Here is a 16,999-nt window from a genome sequence, read left to right as displayed (position 1 = left end):
AGCCGAGTGGACTGTAGGAGAGCTGGCTGCCTCCGAAAGCCGGAGCGCTGATTATTAAAGAATAAAACTGAGGAATGCGGGGAGAAAAGAGCCAAACCGATCCTCAGGCAGAGGAATCGGAGCTGGCGGCGGAGTGGGAAATCTCGGCTGCCTTCGTCTCTACTGGGGGACTCGTTCTGAGCCCCCTTTTCCCCAGCACGGCCCTTCTCTGTCCCGCTTCGCTTCCGCTTGCCCTCACTGGGACCGGCTTGGGGTCTCTGCATGATGCCTGGAGAGGACTCTGTTCTCGTGGGCTGGCTAGGTGATGGCAAGGTGCGGACAGCCTTTACTGAGGGAGTCTAAACATGAACTGCGATTTCACACTGCACCTCTTCAACAACGGCAGCCTGGCTGGCCTTTAAAAGATCCTCTGTTTTCTCCGTCAGGATAGATACTTTACGACGAAGTTGTGTGTTCAGCCTCTTTTGCTTGCTTGTCACTGCCTGCTTTCCTTTCAGCCTTTCCTGGTGTGTTTAGCCGATTCTCTTTGAGAGATGCCTAGAGCCATCTGTGCTGACTGTTGCTACACGTATATGAATGTATGTGTAGGAGAGGGCAGAGGTGCACGAGTTTTTCCGTATCTGTGTAACTCCCTACAGCCCCACAGACTTGTATCAGAGTGCTATTTAAGCGTGCGTATGCATGCAAGATCTGTGCCTCCGGACAGGCACACATTGTATAGTTGACTGGAACAGATAATTCCACAGAATGCAGGAATAAACTGAGCAGCTCAGAAAGCAGTGAGGAAGAAAAGTAGAAAAAACAGAGAGAAAGAAATGAAAGGAGAAAAAACAGAAAGAAAAGGAAGCCTTGCTCCTTGTTAGTGTCTGAGCACAAAGCGAGGTTTTGTCTCACTGATTAATCTCTCTAGGAGCAGCAAACTGAATATCCTAAACTGGTGTTAGAAGCCGAGTGTATCTGTTTCTCAAAGGAGGAAGCATGTTTTCTTACTGCGGAAAATTATATCAAATTTGGTGGCAGGCATTTTTGTCCAGCAGGGTCAAATGGCCGAAGAAGTGGTCTGGACACACGTTGCCTTTTAGGATACGGAGCTGCCAGCAAGTGCAGCAAGTGGGGATTAACGCCTGCCTCTGTTTGTTTAAAAAGGAGGAGAAAAAAAAAAAAAGAGAGAGAGAGAAAAAAAAGTTTTAACAGTTTCTTTTGCGAAGTCTGTACATTGCAAATCCAGCTGCGTTACCATACTAGAGGAAATGAAAAAATGCTTCGGTTTGAGAGGACGAGTCCTTTATTTCCCTTATTGGATAGGTTTCATGTGTTTTCCCCAACACTCCGGCTTAAGGACATGCCTTTTGAAACACAAACACACGCACAACTCGCACACGCACACACAGATAAGATATGACACATGCGGGGTGGAGGGAAGAGCGGGAGAGAGAGAGAGAAGAGAAGAGAGAGAGAGATCCTCCTACCTGGAGCCATAGATTGCAAGATACGTAGTGTTACCTGGGGAAGTCAGAACAAGTAAAAACAGATTGAACTTCAGGGCTCTATGAGGCAGTTGATCAAGATCAGTGCTTGCTCATTCTCTCCCTCAGACTGTCTGTCTTGGGGTTTTGTTTTACCCTTTTGAGCAGCCCTTTCCATTTTTTCTTCCTCTTTAGCTTTAATATCGGAGCTGGTTTCGGTCACCATGGCTCTGGGAAGAGCTGCCTATCTGCGCGGAGTTGAGTTTTTACAGCTCGGCCAGCTTTGCTCCTGGGTAGCTTCAGCAATGCTCTTGACTGGGATTTAATCGACAAGATCAGTTCGGCTTTTTGTGCGATTTTTATGGCTCAGTCCATTTCCTAGATCATGCACAGAAACTTTCGGAAGTGGATTTTCTACGTGTTTCTATGCTTTGGAGTCATCTATGTCAAATTAGGGTAAGTCCTTGTGCACGACAAATCTCCTTGGCTTTTGGGTCACGTTAGTGCAGAGTTGGGAGAAAAATACTGCAAAGGAGGAAAAAAAAAAAAAAGGAAAAGAAAAGGAAAGATGTGGTTATTTCTCTCTCCGCCCCCCGGGTGTCCGAGCGCCGGCAGCCCCCCGAAGCACGACCGTGGGTCTCCCCGGTCCCGGGCCATGCCCGGCGGCGGGGCGCTCTGCTCGCCCCGAGCTTGCAGGGAGCCGGTCGCGGGTGATGACGGATCCTTTTATTTTGTACTGCTTAAGCGAACTTAAATATTATCTCTGGCTTGCAGTACCCTCAAAGGAAAAAAAAAGAAAAAGGCAGCCTGACAGAGTTAACTCAGGCGCTGCTGCTGGGACAATAGAGCAGAGCTGAGGTATTAGGCGAAAGGGGCGGGAGGAGGGGAATCCCTGCTCTGAACCTGCGCTCAGGGATTTGGTTTATGCAGGCCTAGACACAATTTGCGTTTCTATCCATCACACGGACGTGTTGAAATTAACTTGACAACTGGTCCGGCTACCTCTGCTCTGGTGCTCCCGGGAAGCCAAGCGGGCTCAGGCGAAGGGACCGGCCCGGGGCCCTGGAGGGTGCGGCGGGGGCTCCCGGGGAGCCCGCTGTTTGCTCCTCGGTGTTTGATCACCCCAATCGAGAGCACGCGGTTATTTTGGTTGCCAAGTTTCGCCCTCTTTCCCTCTGCCTCTCCCCCAGTGCCTGTATGCCCTTATTAATATTGCTCGTCGCAGTAGGCTGACTTGAGTTGAATTTCCACATTCCTGAGCCCCAGCCGAGTCCTTACCTGTCGAGCTACAAACTCTTTAAAGATCCTGTCTTTGCATAGCTGCGGGATTTTTATTTTTATTTTTTTTATGATCAAGAATGCATAAGGTGAGTTGCAATCCAAAAACGCTCGCTTCCCACCTTGAAATCAATACGTGGAAGAGGACGGGGAAGCCAAAGGGCAGCTCCCAAAGGCTTGAGAACGGGCACAGTTCCCCGGAGCGACAAGCAGGCTGGAGCCCGACCAGAGCAGCGGAGCGGGAGGGCAACGGGGAGCGAGGAGCGGCCTGGCCCTGCCCACGGGGACCCGCCGCCGCGGGCGCTGCTCCGCGCACGATGCGCGCCGAGAACAGCCCCGTCCCCCGTGTCAGGAGCCCAGGCAGCGGCGGGAGGAGGGGGCTGGCAAGGAGAGGGAGGGAATCTGCAAGAGGGAGCACGCCAGAGCCGAGGATTAAGGTTAAACAGAGGGGGGAAGGAATTAATCTGGGCTCCTCGGGGATGAGAAAGGGAGCGGCAGGCTCTGTATACCCCCAGCTCCTGCAGCTGCGGGCAGCAAGGGCAGAGCTGTCCCATTTACAGGGCGCCGGCGAGACCCGCGGGCTGCGTCCCGGGAGTGCTCCCAGCGGGTTGCTCGGCGGACTCCAGCCAGGTCGCATCCCTTTGTGTTTGCTTACTTAGGTATTTTTGGCACGGCCCTCGCCCCGCCCCTGCTGCCGCAGGTGCCGCCGCGGTGGCCGGCGGAGCACGGCGCTGCCCCGCAGGCGACCCGCGGAGGATGCGCGGATGCGGAAGGGGCACGGGCGATGCCCTCCGCGCTGCCCCCTACCCTGCCCCGGTGGGGAGCCCGCGTCCGCCCCTGCCCCAGCTGAGGCACATGCCTGGGGGTAGCTCCAAATCCTGACCGCTGGAGACAGGAGGTCTTTTCAGTGCTCTAACCTTTGCGAGGCCAAGTACCTGTGCCGCCCTTTGTCGTAGCTGTGGTCGGCAGCGATGGGCTCTGTCGTCCTCCAGGCTCGGATTGCTGCGAGTTTAGATGTGTAGTGAATTTGTTGAGGCTGTGTATCCATAAATGAAGCGATGACAGGGTACCATATCTACTTCAATAGTGTGAGGACTTTGTACAGCACACCCCTCACAGAGAGGCAGGCGAGGTCGAAGAAAACGCTTTGCAAAATAAGAGCAATAATACAGCTATTGCTTTCGCTGCGGCGGAAGGGAACAGAGGATTGGGCACTTGTTGCAGTCTGGAAGGCAGATCTCTTTTCGAAATTAATTTTGGCTATTTTAGAAGGGACGCAGAGCAAAAATCACAAGAATGCTGTCGGACTGAGCCTGGAAGTGAAACTGAGCGGACATCAGGAACAGTAAAAGCCTTTGCGGAAACTATCAGATCCATCACCGTGCCTGTAAGGCGATGAGGATACTTCACTTTCTCTGAACAATAGGAGAGAAATTTGCTCTGAGATCCAGGGCTACTTCTGGGCTAGGCATGTGGGGTGCAATTATTTCCTCTTTCATCAGCCACTGGAACTACCATTTTGTTGAAACCATATCCTTTGGGTGTAATGATGCCTTTTCTGGTGAGCTCTTTGCTTTGGAGGGGGGGGGGGGGTGAGGGGGGGTGTGAAGGCAGATAAAACGCAGTCTGTCTTCCAGGGCATTCGGCTGATTTTCAGCGGGAAGGAGAGAGCTGTCGTGTCAGCCACGGCAAAGAGGGGAGGCTTGGCAGGTTGGCTTTTTTTTTCCTTACTGCTGAGCACGTCTTCGTGTCTGAATAAAACGTGCTAAAAGCTCCACTTTCGGTGGCAAACATGACACCGAGGGGAGAGAAAATAACGCAATACAGAAACTGTTGGACGGGCCGGGGTGTTGCATGGGGTGACATGGCAGGGTCCCACAAAAAAAACCACTATCTTCTCCAGGTAGGAGGAGAGAGCAGGGTCCCACTCAGGTAGTCCTCCCTCTCGGGGATCTTCCGTTGTTTCCGTGTCTATTTCCGGTCCCCCAGTTTGCTGGAGAAACAGGCGTGAGGTGAAGCATCCCTTAATATTTCTGTCGATTACATTTCCAGGCACTGAAGCGTAAAGCATCTGCAGCCCCGCTAACTCCATTTAACCCCTCGCGAAAACAGGTCACATCAAATACTGACCTCAGGCAGGACTGAAACAGAAATATTTCCTGCCAAGATCACAGAGCATTCGGGTACCGTTTAATTAATAAATACGTCAGAAATTAAAAGTCACAGCAGCACCACAGATGCAAATCACAGCGGAAGGTCTGGGGATGAGTGATGTGTCTTTCAGAAAGATGGAGTCGAGGACAATACCCCGCTCAGAGATCTGGGGGCAAACCCCACCCTTTTCCTCTTTATTCTGGAGGAAAAGAAGGGTGACAGCCAGGCAGCTCCAAAGGGAGCGGGGAAGATCCCCTTTCCCCGCGGGGAGAAGGTCACGGTGCGGTTAGAGAGATGCGGGAGGCGGGAGCTGGCGCTGCCCAAGGGAGCAACGAAAGGTGTCGGCACCCCTTTGGGAGGCGGCGGGGACGCTTCTTCCGTGCCCATCCGAGCTGAGGGCGCACAGAGCTACGGACATCGGGGACCCCGGCCCATTCTGGGAGGGCCGGAGCACGCCGCGCCCTCTCGGGACTCCCAGGGACGCTGCGGCGGGGAACGGGACAGCCGGTCCCACTCGCCTCTCCTGCGTCGAAGTTCGCCTTGGCTTTGCGGCGTTTTCGGTAAAGGCCAACGAAATCCCGCTGTCCTCGCCGTCCCCGGGGCTGTCCAGCCGCGGGGAGCCCGCCCGGGTCGGCCCTGTCCCCCCGGCCCTCGGCAGACAGCGGCCGGAGCTCAGCCTCGGCGGCGGGCAGCACGTGGAGCTCTGGGAGCTCCGGCGAGGCCCCGAGAGGAGACCCGCGCGATTTATGCCCGGAACGCCGGAAGGTGCGGCCGCGGCCCGGGGCTGCCTGGCGCCGTCCCGCCGGCGGGACCATACGCTCCGCGGCCCCTCCACGGGCACCTGCCGTTGTGCTGCCGCCACCGCCTTCCCTGCCCTCCCATCGGCCAGACACCGCTCATTCTGAGACTCGTTGCCTTCTTTCCTCCGGCACTGGTCTTGGAGCTCGGTGAGGTATAAGGAACGCGCGGTTCCTCCCAGAAAGGACCCGGTGTGTTGCCCGCCTGGCGCACCTTCCCGGCTTCCGACGTGCCCTTCTTCCGGACCGTCCCCAGGCTTAGGGTAAAAACGGAACCGCGGCTGGGAATAGATGGATGACAGGGGAAAAAAAAAAAAGCAAATAGTTTATTAGTGCCTGCCCGCCTGTAGTGTCGGCAACTATTTCAGTGTCATTCTGCCCCCATTTTGTCCAAAATACACCTGTTTGTGGAAAAAAAAGTGACAGATACTGAAGTGCCCATATTAGACGTTACCGACAGCACCTCTCTTCCGGTGTGACGTTTTATTGAAGGGAATGTTTTCGTCTTCAATCAGCAAAATGAATGTGGTTCTCGCTACCCCGGCTGACATACATATAGAAACCATTTGGATGGAATTTACAAGGTTATTCTCATCATCATCATCATCATAATCGTCATTCTCCTCCTCATCATCATCATTCATCATCAGTAATTTTTTGGCATAATAACCGGCCCCTGGTTTTAGAATCAAAACTAACTCCCCGAAGAGAAGCTGCAAGGCTTGGTTTCTTTATACGACTTTTCTTCCCCTACACAACACATCTGTGGATAAAGTCAGTTTCGACCTGAAAATTAGAAATTGGCAAACCGTCTTCGTTTCAGCTGGAGTGGGTCAAACTTTGCCAGCACAAGTCCGAAATTTTCCAGTGCCAACATTTGCTTTGCATTTTTACAGTTCGCTCTCCCCCTCCCTTTTCCTCCCAGGCACATCTTTAAAAGCAGAGGCACATTTAAAATACCTATCCGAAGCGGAACAAATGCTGGAAATAAAACATTCAAAGTGGCTACTCGTTCTCCTGGTTTCACGTTTAGCAGAGTTGCCCCAGCTCCATGTCTAGCAGGAGAAAGGGCACTGCAGGAGATATACATCTCTAACTCTTTTGCTGTATATACGCTCGCACGCACACTTACAGAAATATAAATACGACCATTTTAGAATCCTAAATAATTATAAATAAGACGGTTCTGGAATCGTTGAAAGGCTTAAGCTTCCGTCTCTTGTTAATCGAGATCAGCGTTTCTCCAAAGGATGTTGACTGCCCCAACGTCTGGGCTGACATTGCAGATGAAAGTGGTTAAAGCAACCAAACCCCGAGAAGATATTCATCGCATATTGAGTGGCATACAACGTTTTTGCACCAGTTCTGCAATTCCCATTCCATCTGAGTGAATATTCGTTGTGTCGCGGAGACAGCTGCACCCGTTCTGGGACTGGTTAACTGGAGGAGTTGCTACCAGGGTGTTTGGTAGAGCTCTTAGCCAAGACATCTTCTTCAGTCATTAGGCAATTAACCTGAGACGAACATTTACAGACCGAGGGCACTTCGGAGCCTGGTTGTTGCTCATTTCAGCTGCATTTGGGTTTAATTGTCTTCGGTGGCCGTTTCTCTTTCGGGGTTCGTTTTCAATCTCCAGCCCCGGTATCTGCAGCGCACATCTTTGCACCATCGCTCTCAGCACTTCCGAAATGAAGGACAGACGCCCAACAATGCAGAGGAAGAGCGACTGTCTCCTGCACGACTGGGGCTGCTCGGGGCGAAGGGCTCCCGCCCGCCGGAGCGGGAAGGGTCGAGCATCTCTTGGCCGCGGGGCGCGGCGGTGCCAAAGGGGCAGGAGTCGCTCGGCTCGGGGGGAAGGTGGGGGAGAGGCAACTAACCTGCCGGGAAACGTCTCTTCTCGGAAACGAGAGAAGGAGAGGGAAGAGCGGAGACGAAAGCTCTTCCTGCGGGAGTGGCGAGAGGTGTGGGGAGTCGAGAGCCGCCGGCAGCCGCCCCCCGCTCGCTCCCTACAGCGGCTGTTCCACACTAGTCCTTTCCTTCCCTGCTCTCACGCGAAACCCAATCTCGCCGGGAAGCCACGAGTGTGCATGTCTTTATTTCTCACTCAGTCAAGCTATGACTACATATGCGTCCCTTTTTTCTTGCGTTGCTCCTGAAATCGAAGCTTAATTTTTAACATCGGAGGGACAACAACAGCCAAACCCCCGCCGAGGCTGGAGGGAAGGCGTAACCCTTCGGTGGAACCGGGACAACCGGCCACGATAAAGCAATTAACTGAGAGCGGAGTTGGGAGCTGCCAGCTCGTTCAGGCTCTCTCTCAGGACGAGCTAAGGGTGCCACGGCAGACGCAGGGAGCTCGCAGCCCACCGAGCAGTGGAGGGGGAGTTAAAAATGCCCCATGGAGCGCGAAAGGAGCGCTTGCCGGGCGAGGCGTACGGAGAAGGCTCAGCCAGGGAGCACGGATTCATTGCAGCCCGGGCTAGATCAGTGTCTTTCCATTGTCATCCTCCCCTAAAAAAAAAAAAAAAAAAAAAAAGGAGGGGGAGAAAAAAAAGTAGGCGGATTGCAGTGACTGACTGCCCAATGGCAGCCCCGGGTCTCAGGAGAGTTACAGAGAGAGAGAGAGAGGGAGAGAGAGAGGCACTTTCTGCCATCCAAATCCCTTAAACCATCCTCATTCCAACACAAGAACCCACTGTAACAACTTCCAACCACTGAGACATGACAGGCAGGAGCCCAGAGGCAGCAGCAACAGCGAGAGCAGCAGCAGCAGCAGCAGCACACATTCTGCACAGGGAGCAGCATTAGCACCAGGGGAATACTACACACAACAATACAAACAAACAAACAAACAAACAGACAAAGCCCCCCCAAGCCCAAGGGACTGGATTCCAACTCAGATTCAAGCCACAGCTGATACCAAAAAGGGTGGGGAATTACGACCAGGGGGGGCCAGAAAGGAATAACCAAGGAAGCGAACTCAAGAGTGTAAACGGGATTCAGCCATGATCCTTTTTTCATCTCGCAGTGTGTTACTCTCAGTGTATTACCCTCAGATTTTCCTCATCCTTACCAGTGGGAGTTACCTGTAAGTGATCCAGATTTTTTTTTTTTTTCAAATACTGTTTGCAATGCCCCCGCTAGCAGCTACCTAGGGGCAATGCGCAGAGCGAACAGAGGGAGCCGGGAGAAGCCAGCACGGGCGGCAGCTCCGTGCGGTGCGTGGTGGTGAGGTGCGTGGTGGTGGTGGCGGCGGAGGAGGAGGAGATGCTGTGCTGGTGGCGGTGCTGGCGCTGCTGGTCGGACCCCGCCGGGGGAAGGGACGCACCGCCAGGTAACTCCCGGGGCTGCCCCGCCGGGGAGGCCGGGGCCCGGCGTGCCCGCAGCGGGGGCGGCGCACCTGGGAGGGCGGCGGGGCAACGGGACGCGGAGCGGCCGGCGTCTCCCCTGGGGACTCCGACCCCGACTCCTCCTCCTGCCAAACCGGAGATGGGCATTGCTTCGCGCCCGTCGGGGGAAGGCTGTTTGTGTGCGGAGATCCCGGGGAGCGCGGGGCTGCCGCAGCCGGCGGCGAGCGCCCAACCCCGAGGCGCTCGTCGACCGGCTGCTTTCGCTCCGGAGGGATCTCCAGTCCCGCAGTTAGAGCTGGCTCCAGGACCTTTTCCTTGCGAGGAAGGGGGTGGAGGTAGGGGTGGGGGAAATGAGAGTCGGTGGGTGGGACTGCGAGGAATTTCGGTCTCTTTTTAAAATATCTGTATCTGTATCTATCATTGCGGTGGATAAGACGCGGCTGGGCTAGTCCGCGCGGGCTGCGGAGAGAGTGTCCGCCGTCGCTCTCCTGCAGGTCTCCCGGCAGGTCTCTGCGCCCGCCGGCCGCCGCGTTAGGGTGGCGGGGGTGGTGAGCCGGGGTCCCCGCGCCGGCCGGAGGGGAGCCGGGCCCGTCCGGGGCTGCAGCCGGAGTCCGGAGGGGCTGCCGGGGAACTGTCAAGGGCTTCTGCTCTCCTGCACTCCGGAGGAGACCCGACCGCGCCGCGGGGCAGCCGTGCGGAGAGGAGGGCGCTAGGGGCGGCAGGTACCCGGCGGAGGGAGCCGGTTTAAAATCGGGGAGCCTTCTCCCTCCCTTGAGCAGCTCCCCAGTCCCGGGGGTACGGCAAGAGTCTCGGTGCCGGAACGCGGGGATCGGGCCCGGGAGAGCTCTGGGGCGTTCGGAGCCTGCCCAGGCTGCCGGGGCTGCGGCAGAGGGGTTCACCTCTGTCGGTGATGGGGAATCCCACCTAGGCATCCCCGGTCCCGCATTTATCTCGGCTGCCGGGGCCGGATGGATTTCCCTACTCTCCCACCCCCGTGCCGACCTCAGTTTTTTGTGCCCCGACGGATGCAAATTTGAGGTCCTATCCCTGAACTATATGTGGATTAATATGTATGTGGGGTTTTTTCTCTATAAGCGTGCACAGGAACACATGCACATAAACAAGTACGTGTGTTCCTCTGTGTGTGTGTGTGTCCGTCTATTTTCTGTGGGCCATGGAAAAAACATATCCCACCGCTATGGGAGAAAAGTAGGAATAAACACACCCATAAAAAGAAACTAAAAGCCTATTTCTACATTCTTAATTCTTAATGAAATGCACATGTCTTGGCCACCGATTTTTAAAAGCACTTAGATTTATGGAAGCACGTTAGATCAATTCAGCCAGAGCCGCCTGTTTCTGTTCACAGGAGGGATATGTCTGCTGCGTAGGTGACCAATAGCTTGTAAAAAAGCTTGCCGTGCTATCTTTAGTTGGTTGGTTTGTTTTATTTATTTATTTTTTTTTTTAGACAGGAGGAAGGAGTCGTAATAAATAAATAAATACACCCTTTTAATATAAGCGTAGCCATATTTTTCTCAAAACCGTAGGAAATTACTATCCTACCAAGTTTTCCTTCTATAAATAGTTCAAATCTTAAAACAAAAGTTTTCAACCGCACACCAGATGCTGGGATGCTGGCGGTTTCCCTTGCTGTGTGACATAATTATAAGGTCCGAAAGCAAAAGCTATAGAAGTATAATAATAATACTAAGGCGACTGCTGAGGGGAAACACAAGGGAAGCAATGCCTGCTTTATTTAAAGCCAACTGCTTGGGGATCTTTTGAGCGCTGCCCCGCGACAATGAGAAGTTGTGGTGGATAAATAATGTTCTCTCGCCTTTCCCTGGGCCGTCCCCAGTTCATCCCCTCCGCTGCAGGTCACTCGGAGCTGGACCCGCGGAGCCGCAGCGGAGGTGCCTATTGCAGCCCAGCAGAGCAGAAGCGAAAGGGATCAGGAGGTGAAACCCAACAAAGCGGAGCCCCAAAGCGACGCGCACCTCCCTCCATCCATCACTCCGGAGGGACGGAGCAGGCTGCTTTCCCGGGGAGAAAGCAGCGCGCGGGGCCAAGGGGGACAGGGTGCCTGGGACCCGAACCCCCCGCTTCCCCTCCACGCCACCCCTGGCCCCAGCCCCCGGCCACACTTGCTCCGTCTCCGCTGTGTCCCCCCCATCCTTCCCGCAGAGCGGGAGCAGCGGCGGGAGAGCTGGGCGGGCTGCGGTGCTTCGCCTCGCTCCTTGTAGGAAGTGAAAAGAAAGAGGAGTTATTTCAGTGCTTAATGGAGAGCAGCCTATTGAACTTGTGGTGTTTGTCTGGTGTATAAATATACTTCTCTGGCTTACTAATGGTAGCTTTTGAAGATTAAAGCATAGTAGAGCCTGTTGGAGCATTATCTACCGGTGTCTGTTTCTGCTACCTTCACTCTCCGGACTCCGGAGGGAAGGATGCTTCCCAAGCTGCTATTTAGTGAGCTCTCAGGGACTGTCAATGGTTATGGTAATTTTCCTCGAGATCTCTATCATCTTTTGGCTATGGGAACGACTCATTGGCTTCTGCATTGCTGCTCCTTCAGGGATAGAGGGGGCGAGTTTCAGCGGGCGAGCAAACGGAGTGCGGGGTGTCCGTGCTCAGTCACTCTTGGTGCGGGGAATGCAGGCCGGGGGCGATGGGATGCTGCCCTGTTATTCTGCGACAAAACCTGTCAAGGAGAAATCCCATCGTCATGAAATGGGGTTTTCAGAATGGATAAGGCAAATGAAACGGGCACCACATCTCAGTGTCTGGTGTGCAATAGCTGGGAAGAAAGTTAAATTTTAGTCAACTACTTCCAAAATTAAAGAACCAACTCCTTTATAAAATTGATTTCTATATTGTAAGTGTGCTATCTGATAAAGTAATCTTCTTCAGCGTGCTTGCCTGGTAGCCTTTGGCCTGCTGAGGCACTGTGAACATTTTTACAACCAGAAGAAATGTGTCTGACTCTCTGAAAAAGAAAACTGACTGTGGCTCCAATAGCGGATGCATTTTAATGCTGGATATATTTTAGTAATCCAATTCAATATTTAAAGTATAAGGCTGCCATTAAATAATATTGGTGTAATTAGTATAAATATCTAAATGCCAGGATTATGTAGAACACTGCCACTGTTTCTTGCAGTGCATGTGGGAGTGTGCATGTGTCTGTACACATACACATATTTAGCTGCTTTTAAAGGTGGTGCACATCCATTTTCCATTGGTGCTCCCCTTTCACTGTTCATCTTCTTTAGGGCTGGATGCATTCACCAGCAACGTGAGAGTCGGTTCTTAAGAAGTTTATTTCGGGGATTATCTGCTGGCACATAGACACAGTTAATTCAGTTATTTGCTATAAAGTGATTTGGAATAATTCATAAGAGAGAGTGTGTGTATGTAGTAATAGCAGCACAAATCTCCAAAGCAGATATGTTTTTTAACACCATAACACAACAAATCATTTATATTGGTGAGTTGATGTCACTGCTTGGTTAGGAAATGTAGAGAAAGAAAAATCCTCTGCATGTTTTGCATTTGTTCTGCTGGCTCTTCCACATCCTTACAATTCCGTATCCTTAACAACAGGGCTTCTTCACACTTGTGGGAAGCAGATTAGAAGGAATGCAGATTGTTCGTATGCCTACAGGAAAGTGGTCATGCCTAATCCATAAAGATTAGGACTGCTGGAGAGAGTCCCTGGAGTTTGCCTCCTAATCTGTCAGTGCCGGAGGGAGCTGCACAGGCAGAGAACAACCCAGCTGCTCTGTGAGGCAGAGCCTTCAAGGGGACGGTGGGCACAGCTTCACCTGCAATGCCAGCCGGTGTGATTGATGCTCCCACTTTAGCTGGTGCAGTCAGGGTTACACAGGCCTGGCCCACTCTTCTAATCCTGGTTAGATCAGGGCAGGATTAAGCTGACTGTTACAGGAATGGGTTTGTCTCTGGCTCAGTCACTGAGCTGCATGTAAATCCATCATTTCCCTGCTTTTACACCTTGTACATTCTATAACTGAGACTTTAGGGCAAGCTTGCTTTCTCAGCCTCTAGTTACGCAGTATACAATGCCCAAGGAGAGTGCTGTTGAGATCCTTAGATTCTCCTTTGACGTGGTACTGTAATAATGATCCTCTCTAAGAGGATTTGGAATAGGACTTCCTTCCACTTTACCATCCCTCGGCGATGTATTCGCTTATAGGCAGAACAGGTGAATCTTCAAAGGGTATCAAGTATTTTCAGGCTCATCTAAAGCTAATGCTTTTGCTCAGCAGAAAAGATAAAAGATATTTTTATGCTGAACTGCCATAAGCTTGGCTTACCTGCCTAAGACAGGATATTTCCATGTATTGAAGCAGCTACACAAAGACGGGAGAATAATTGTGGTATGATTTCTTGGTAGCTCTAGAAGGTAAAGTCCAGCATTTCACTGTGAGACCCAGAATAAAATTCCCTGTCTAAAACCAGAGAGCTCTGGTAAATCTGTGGCTGGCCACTCCTCTCCCTGCCAAGGTGTAGCTCAAGCACTCAAATCCTGAATATCCTTGAATCCAAATGCATTTGGATGAAGACAACTCTCTCAATCCTTTGAAACAATCAGGTTCCAGAAATTAGATGTTTAGCACGCCTTGAAATTGAAAAAAAAAAATTACTTTAGAAATTATAAGGAAAGGTGACAGCACCCAGAATGTGTAGGATGACAGCATGGAATTAGTACACATGTTGGGTTACTAACATAATATAAAAAGTGGGTACAAAGCAATATGAAATATTCAGATGAATAGGTAAGATTGAATAGAGATATGTTTGCGTATTAAACACCCAACAAGGCTAGACCTCAGAAGAGAGTTTAAAGAGCTAAACAAAATGACCTGCAATTATACAGTTAGACTGACAAACACCTTTTTTGCAATGGGAAAAACATACCATGTGTACCTGGCAATATAGCATGCTGAGGGTAGAATGGTGTCATGGGCTTTCTCAGTGCACAGGACTGTGTAACTGGGGCTGAAATGCACAGAGCCTCCTAACCCCAAAACACGGTTTAACCCTCTAGTCCTCCCAAGTTACCCCAAGCAACAAAAACCTGGGACCAGCTGTAGATCAAAGGAGCTCTACAGTCGTGCCGACACCATGCATTACAGAGCTGGTTAATGATGCAAGCCCAATTTCTTCAGCCCACAACCTTTGCATGTTGTTTTACCCTCAGTGGACTCTCACTGGCGCCTTTCATGGCTGCTGGCAAAGCACATCTACCTGTTAATTACCTGACAGATAAGTTTTTGCAACTCCAGGTTCGCCTGTCTGCTTGGTTCTTCTCATTATTTTTGCTCTTTCCCCCTTGATGCTCCACTGCCCTTCTGTAGAGCATCTCTCCTGCCTACCCCAGGTCTGTAACTTGCGTAGTGTTACAGTAAAACTCTACATGGAAGGGTTCTGTGAAAACCAGACAGGCCTCTCTCCGTGATAACCATGACTGAAAAGCAAAATCTCCATGACTTTTTTGTTCTGGAATTGTGCCATGCACATGTGAATACCCTGTCAATGAGCTGAAGAAACTTGTCACCAAAAGCTTCAGGATTACAAGCCCAGAATTATGTAGGAGGATAAGAAAGTCCAGGAGTGTAGGCGCAGGAGTACTCTGGAAGAAAAGACAAGGAAGGCATGTTTCTGGAGAATGTCTTTCAGTCTTTTAAGGGTTATTAGAACCCTCTCCTCTTTTACTGTCCCTTCAATCCTCCCCCAAATGTAGAAGGATATATTTTCTCTCCATTGTGGAGAGTTGTGCAGGACTTGCTGTTTACTTCTTGCCAAGACAATTCCTATGTATTTGTATTTGCTATAACACATGCCTAAGGAACATATACTGCTCTAGCAAAAATGGAAAGAAATTCTAGATACAGAGACCTAAATATTTGCTCAGTAAGTTTTCCTATCCATATGCATTTCTATGACTTCTCCCTTTCATTACTGCCAACATGTTTTTAGGACAAAACTTTAGATAACACGTTGAGTTGTTTTTTCTATGCTTTCCTCTTGGGCTTTCTTTCTAAAAGTCAGTTTTCCGGATGGAGCTGAAAGTTCACTGCCTTGTTCAGTTCTAATGGAGTATGGGCATGTTTTCTGAAGTTAAGATAGTTAAGGCCAAGAGTTGCTCTTCACATAAAAACATCTTTCTTCCACTAGGACCTGACAGCAAGATGATTATCACCTACTAATTATTTTACAGCAAATCATAGATTCTCTAGAAGATCTCAAGACAGAGTAAATCAGAGTGTTATTGTATCTTGTTTTCCTGGAAATAATTTTAATAGCGCGTACAGTTTGTACCCGTATCGCTGTTACGGTTTTGAACATTTATTTTTGTTTCAGTGGATCAGATTTCCCTTAAAAAAGGATAAACTTCACGTTTATGCAAAAATCCCACTTAATCATCATGTTGACAGTCTTTGTTTCAGCTCTTTGTCCAAGGTCAGAAATCACCCTGAGTTCCTAATAAGGAGAAAAAGGACATCCAGTGGTACAGCAAGTGTGCAAGTGAGGGTGGAAGTGAGGGTCAGGTGTTTGATAGGTGGCAGAAGAATTTCCCCCATGTAGCGGCACCAAGTTCACTGGTTCCTGCACATTCCAAATGTTTTATTTGGAGTACAGCCACACTGTTACTAGGCAGTGGCACCACTTTCAAACCTGATGGAACTCTGTGGACGTTACTGGCGGATTTGTGATGCAAAAGTAATGCTGGCAAGTTGCATCTCACCTGCACGTACTTGGAATGCACAACCGAAGGCATTTGAAATAATTTCATTCTGGATGGCCATCACTGTGTAGCATTTTAGCAAGCTCTTATATCTTGTCCTTTAAGCACTAAGGACCTAAGGCTTCTCTCCTCTGAGGCCATATCCACAGCTCAGCAAGCTAATAAAGCAGGAGTGACTCTGCTGCAGTCAATGGAGTGACTCAGTGCAATCAAGAAGAGTACCAAACAGAAAGTCAGCACCAGCCTTGTTCTTACAGTATCCTTTTGAATGCAGCCTTGGCACAGGCTCCCATTTTATGCAATTTATAGGGAATCTGGCCATAGTTCACAAGAACATACAGCGAAGACAATATTGATAGGAGGCCATGCCAGACAAACCCCAAAATCAGTTCCACGGGCCACTGAAAGAATCATGGCCTTTGGAATCAGCAAGGCCAGACGTAAGTCCAAAACCTTATTTAATTTTTTGAGGGGAAAAGCACATCAAAAACCTTGCAGCATTTGCTGTTGCGTGAGAGGTATAGCAGAGCATCCCAGGCTTCAAAGCTGGAAGTAAGCATAAGCCAGAAAGATATAAACCACTATCTGCATGCAATAGGGCCTGGGAAATGTTTTGAGTTGTATCTAATTTAAAATCTTAAAGTGCTGCAGTACTGGGACTGGATATCATATCCACCTTCCTAGTCTGGCTGAAGTGAGACATAATTATCAAATGTGACTACTATTTAATAATAGTTTCTTTCATTCAAGGATTGTAAGTCAATTAATCCTACCAGTATTCAAGTGAATTTGGCAAGGATCATTTCCCTCACTGCTGGGGTAGAATGCAGCAGCTGCTGTGCAGCACCCAGCAGAGCTGTATGGACATGCAGGACCAGCACCAGTCCTGACATTCCTGGCAGCAAGGCAGGAAAGCATCTGAAAAAGCCCAAGCACATCTCTAATTGATCTGGACCCTAGCCAGGGCCAGTCTCTCTAAAGATTGCACTTTCCCATGGTGGGTTTCACTCTGTGTTGAAGACAGGAACAGTCCGAGACTGGGCTAGTGTCTGAGATGCTGAATAGCAGTATCGTGACTTCTGCCTGCCTCAGTTTCCCACAGCTTTAATAGGGCAATAACAGCACTGGCAAGACTTGAAGGTAGGGGAGGGGCAGGAGAGCAAGAGCTGCCACAGCATTTTGGAA

General features: G+C 50.7%; 1 protein-coding gene across 4 annotated transcripts in view; it reads left to right on the top strand.

Moving 5' to 3' along the window:
• Positions 1–1,537: 1,537 nt before the first annotated feature.
• Positions 1,538–16,999, top strand: part of WNT7B (Wnt family member 7B) — a 94,455-nt gene continuing 78,993 nt past the window's right edge. The window contains exon 1 of one of the 4 annotated variants that reach the window (XM_032107303.1): positions 1,538–1,922. In XM_032107303.1, the coding sequence (XP_031963194.1) occupies positions 1,852–1,922 (71 nt within the window). In that variant the 5' untranslated portion in view covers positions 1,538–1,851. Of the gene's footprint in view, positions 1,923–8,373; positions 8,784–8,913; positions 9,030–9,154; positions 9,381–16,999 lie in introns of those variants that run through there. The other 3 variants (XM_032107301.1, XM_032107305.1, XM_032107304.1) reach the window with 3 other exon arrangements.

This window comes from Corvus moneduloides, chromosome 4 (genome assembly GCF_009650955.1).
Source record: "Corvus moneduloides isolate bCorMon1 chromosome 4, bCorMon1.pri, whole genome shotgun sequence".
NCBI classification, from domain to species: domain Eukaryota; kingdom Metazoa; phylum Chordata; class Aves; order Passeriformes; family Corvidae; genus Corvus; species Corvus moneduloides.
This window is presented reverse-complemented; position numbering and strand designations above follow the sequence as displayed.